The 3,712-nt window shown below is 42.1% G+C and overlaps 1 protein-coding gene across 1 annotated transcript; it reads right to left on the minus strand.

The window, feature by feature from the left end:
- Positions 1 to 1,059: 1,059 nt before the first annotated feature.
- arl14 (ADP-ribosylation factor-like 14) lies at positions 1,060 to 2,291 on the minus strand. The gene has a single exon (XM_014190136.2). It carries the CDS (start codon positions 2,096 to 2,098, stop codon positions 1,484 to 1,486), a length of 615 nt encoding a protein of 204 aa, XP_014045611.1. The 5' UTR covers positions 2,099 to 2,291; the 3' UTR covers positions 1,060 to 1,483.
- Between the last annotated feature and the right edge of the window lie 1,421 nt (positions 2,292 to 3,712).

Genomic DNA, 3,712 nt, shown 5'->3' on the forward strand with positions numbered 1-3,712 from the left:
CGCTCTATATGCATAAAAGGCCTAATTTGATTAACCACAACCAATTTTGTACCCTAGTGATGGAGGTCATCCGTTTATAATCAGACACAGAAATTACATTACAAGCATTTGGCTCAATGAGCTTGCTATGTAAACACGTTCGGAGAGACAATATGGATGACAATTCCAGATTCATTTTTCAACACCGCATGTTCAGATGCTACGGCTCACCCAGCGCCATCGATCTATGGTTTTGGCTCATTGCACATTGTCTCTCGTAAACTATAGCGTACGTCGTTCCAACCAACGTGATATATTTACAATCAAAACAGAAGACTTCTAGCATTTTCTTTAAGAATAATGTGTCTTTATCTCAAAGGTCACACGCCGAGCTTTACATTTTTCTCCTTATTTGTTATAACTATTGGACATGCGCTCCGAAACTGTGGAGAGATCCTTTGCAGAGACGACCAAATATGCTGCGCGCACGGTAACGACAGTGTCGTCGTCGGCTGTTGCAGGCACACGGTTCACAGCACCTTCTACAACATCGCAATGGTTACGCGGAAACTCTCCGGGGTCCTCCTTTTGCTCCTTCTGTTTGCCCTGGGATACTTCATCCAGCGGATTGCCTGCTCGAGACCCAGGCGACAGCTTGACAGCCATGATCCGCACCCGCTCCTCAACGGACGGATAACGGTATCTCAGGACCCGCTCCTGGAGAGCTACACATCGCATAGCCTTGCTACTGACCTAGCTACCCCTGTCTCTCTACCCGCCTACGATGAGGTGAAGTACTTGCCAACATATGAGGAGACCGTGCGGGAGGGGGACAGAGATCGGTTGGAGACCACGGAGCAAGCGGGACAAGAACAGGAACCGGACACGTCCACCTGCGCCTCTCCAACAGTATGTCATCGCTGAGAGAACCAGGCTAACTGACCTTCACTGTCAGCATAATGACGTTTGATAACTCTCACAAGTGTTGTTTATAAAGAGCCTATTATGTTAAACTAACACAAATTAATCAAATCGGTCACTCCTGAGTTTTAGTACACAAGAAGTGGCATGAAAAAAATATAGCATGTAGGGAAGACATTTTATTAGATACAAGACGTGTATATATATTAGGTTATAGGTCTACATAAAATATGAAAAGTGAATTTGACCATTTGGGGTGCGTTTTTACGCATTGCTCCCCAAAGTCCACAATGACATGTTAATTATTAGGCCTATAGGCGATTTAACATTATTTATGACCATATTTATCAGAGGAAATAATCTGATACAAACGTATTAAACTTAGTTGGAAAAAATGTCATAGGCTGATTTAAAGTCAATTGAATAGCTTCGTGGATTGATTTCGTTTCCATGTAGTCTATTGTACTGTGACAACCTTTTAAAGAAACAAATTGATCATAGTGAAATGTGATCTTCATCCGTAAACAATAAAAACAAATTATCATTTGGCAATAACTTTTGACATATCCTATCATTGCAAACATTACAAACCCATTGACGTGACTGATTTTGATCGTAGATACTGCACTGTCTCTTTAATATTGTCTTGAACGTCCTCTGATGGTAGTTTGAGCAGGTTTGCCACCTTTTGGAAGCCCTCTATAAGCCCAGCACCGGTCACAGCAGAGCAGGGCTGAACGAACCAGTCCCGCTCAGCGCTCATCGTCCTCAGGTGAAAGCGCTCCGTTATCTCCGTGACGGACACGGCCTCGGGAAGGTCCTGCTTGTTGGCGAGGATGACCACAGGCAGACCCTGTAAGAATTCACTCCTCAGGGCGTGATCTAGTTCCCGCCGGGCCTCGTCCAACCGGCGCCTGTTGGAGCTGTCCACCACGAACACCAGTCCAGCAGTGTCCTGATAGAAGCTCTTCCAGTAGTGCCTCATTGTATTCTGGCCGCCCACGTCCCACACGGTCAGAGCAACTGTCTCCCTCTTCTTCTTGGCTTCTATCATCTCCACATTGAAACCGATGGTGGGAACGGTATTGACCGATTCGTTATATTTCAGTTTGTAAAGAAGGGTTGATTTCCCCGCTGAGTCGAGACCCAATAGGAGAACTCGGGCCTCGGGTTGGGGTCTCGATCCCCGCTGTCCCATGTGTGGTAAAGCGTAACCCGACTACTTGGCAAAGACGCAAATCAGGGAGAGGCAGTGATATCACCTTATGTCACTGTTCTCTGCCTCGAGCTGCGGTGTTTACCCAGTGCGTTGCCTTTCTGTTACCAGGTAAACGATTACATGCTACCTATAAACCTTTCGTTCACCGATAAGCAAGGGTCAAAGTAGGTCCTATATGAAGCAAGATATGACTGTTGTTTGGTTAACAACTTATCCACCAAATGAGCCAGTTTAGCGTGACTCAAATCAGTGCGCTGTTGACACAAACAATACAACAATGTAGCACATGCGCAGGTTTGATAGCCTCATGTTTTTATCACACTTCACATGTTAATTCAAATCCTCCATGTGCATGGTATTTAACCTGCTCTAAAGACACATTGAAGCCTCATCTCGAATGGTCTGACCTTTACGTAAAGTTGAACAAAGTGTACGCATGGAGATGAACGCACGCACCCTCTATATCATCAGATAACAGTATAGCATATATATCATTATGTCATTCAGATGTACTTAAGGCCAAGGCAACAATTAGTTATGTCATGTGTAGCCTAGCCTATAGCTAAAATAATATATGGGCCATTTGGACACAATATAGAATATATTGCATTTTCCACTTCAATCTGACAGATACAGATACCTTAAATCACATTAAAACCACCAGGCAGGCAATATAACTTACATTATAGTTACATATCAAAGAATGGAAAACAATTCCAAAGATGTTTAGATGAAAGAAAGAGAGAGAATTAAAGAAAGCACATCTTTTTGCTTGGTTCTCAGTTGCTGCCTGAAGCCTTCAGGCCTAGTATTACATTTAAACTAACTGGTCATATTCAGTTGCAACACAATCTCACACTCAATTAGTGCAAATATGTACAAAAAGTATTTCAGCAGATTTTGTGTGTTTTTGTGGCTTAATTAGTGTGAAAACACAAACTTTGTGTGACTTAATTCGTAGGAAAAGACACACCTTTTTTCGACTTCATTCATAGGAAAATTCATTTTTGGCGGGCAAACTTAGGAAAAATCTTTTGAAAGTTATTGAGCAGTGCATTTGGGGCAGTTGTGTTCGACACTGCTTTTTTTGTCCCATATATATATATATATTGACATAAATACCAGTGATGTTTTCTATGCTTGTTTTGGCTTAATACTTTGTGCTACTGGTGCTATGTCAGATTTTATGAGGGTTGCCAGATTGGAGTAAAAAGCTGTATTTGTCTGTTTTTTTGTGGTGTCGATAAAGGTATTTGATTGGAGAATGGGGATACATTTTCATGATGGGAAATTAATTCATCAATAAATGTGGGGAAACAGAATACCTGCAAAGAAAAATCTGTTTGGTTTAAATTTCCCTGGTGCAGCTGCATGGTATTTGCAACTATAACACGTCTGGACTATGATCTATGACTAAGCCATATCATTGCAGTTGAACAGGTTCATGTAAAATAATTAATTATTTTGGTTTACACTTATGGCACTTCCAAGGCCGTTTCATGATGATTATTACCATCGTGTCAATCATGTTATGGACTTAGGCTATTGTAACGAGGCATTATAGGCCTACTGCTTCCGCCCAGAGAATACTAG

The sequence above is a fragment of the Salmo salar genome, chromosome ssa03 (genome assembly GCF_905237065.1).
Source record: "Salmo salar chromosome ssa03, Ssal_v3.1, whole genome shotgun sequence".
Classification (NCBI taxonomy): domain Eukaryota; kingdom Metazoa; phylum Chordata; class Actinopteri; order Salmoniformes; family Salmonidae; genus Salmo; species Salmo salar.

What these genes read in the sequence shown, in the direction of transcription:
- arl14 (XM_014190136.2), bottom strand. Translation starts at nt 2,098, where the DNA reads ATGGGACAGCGGGGATCGAGACCCCAACCCGAGGCCCGAGTTCTCCTA.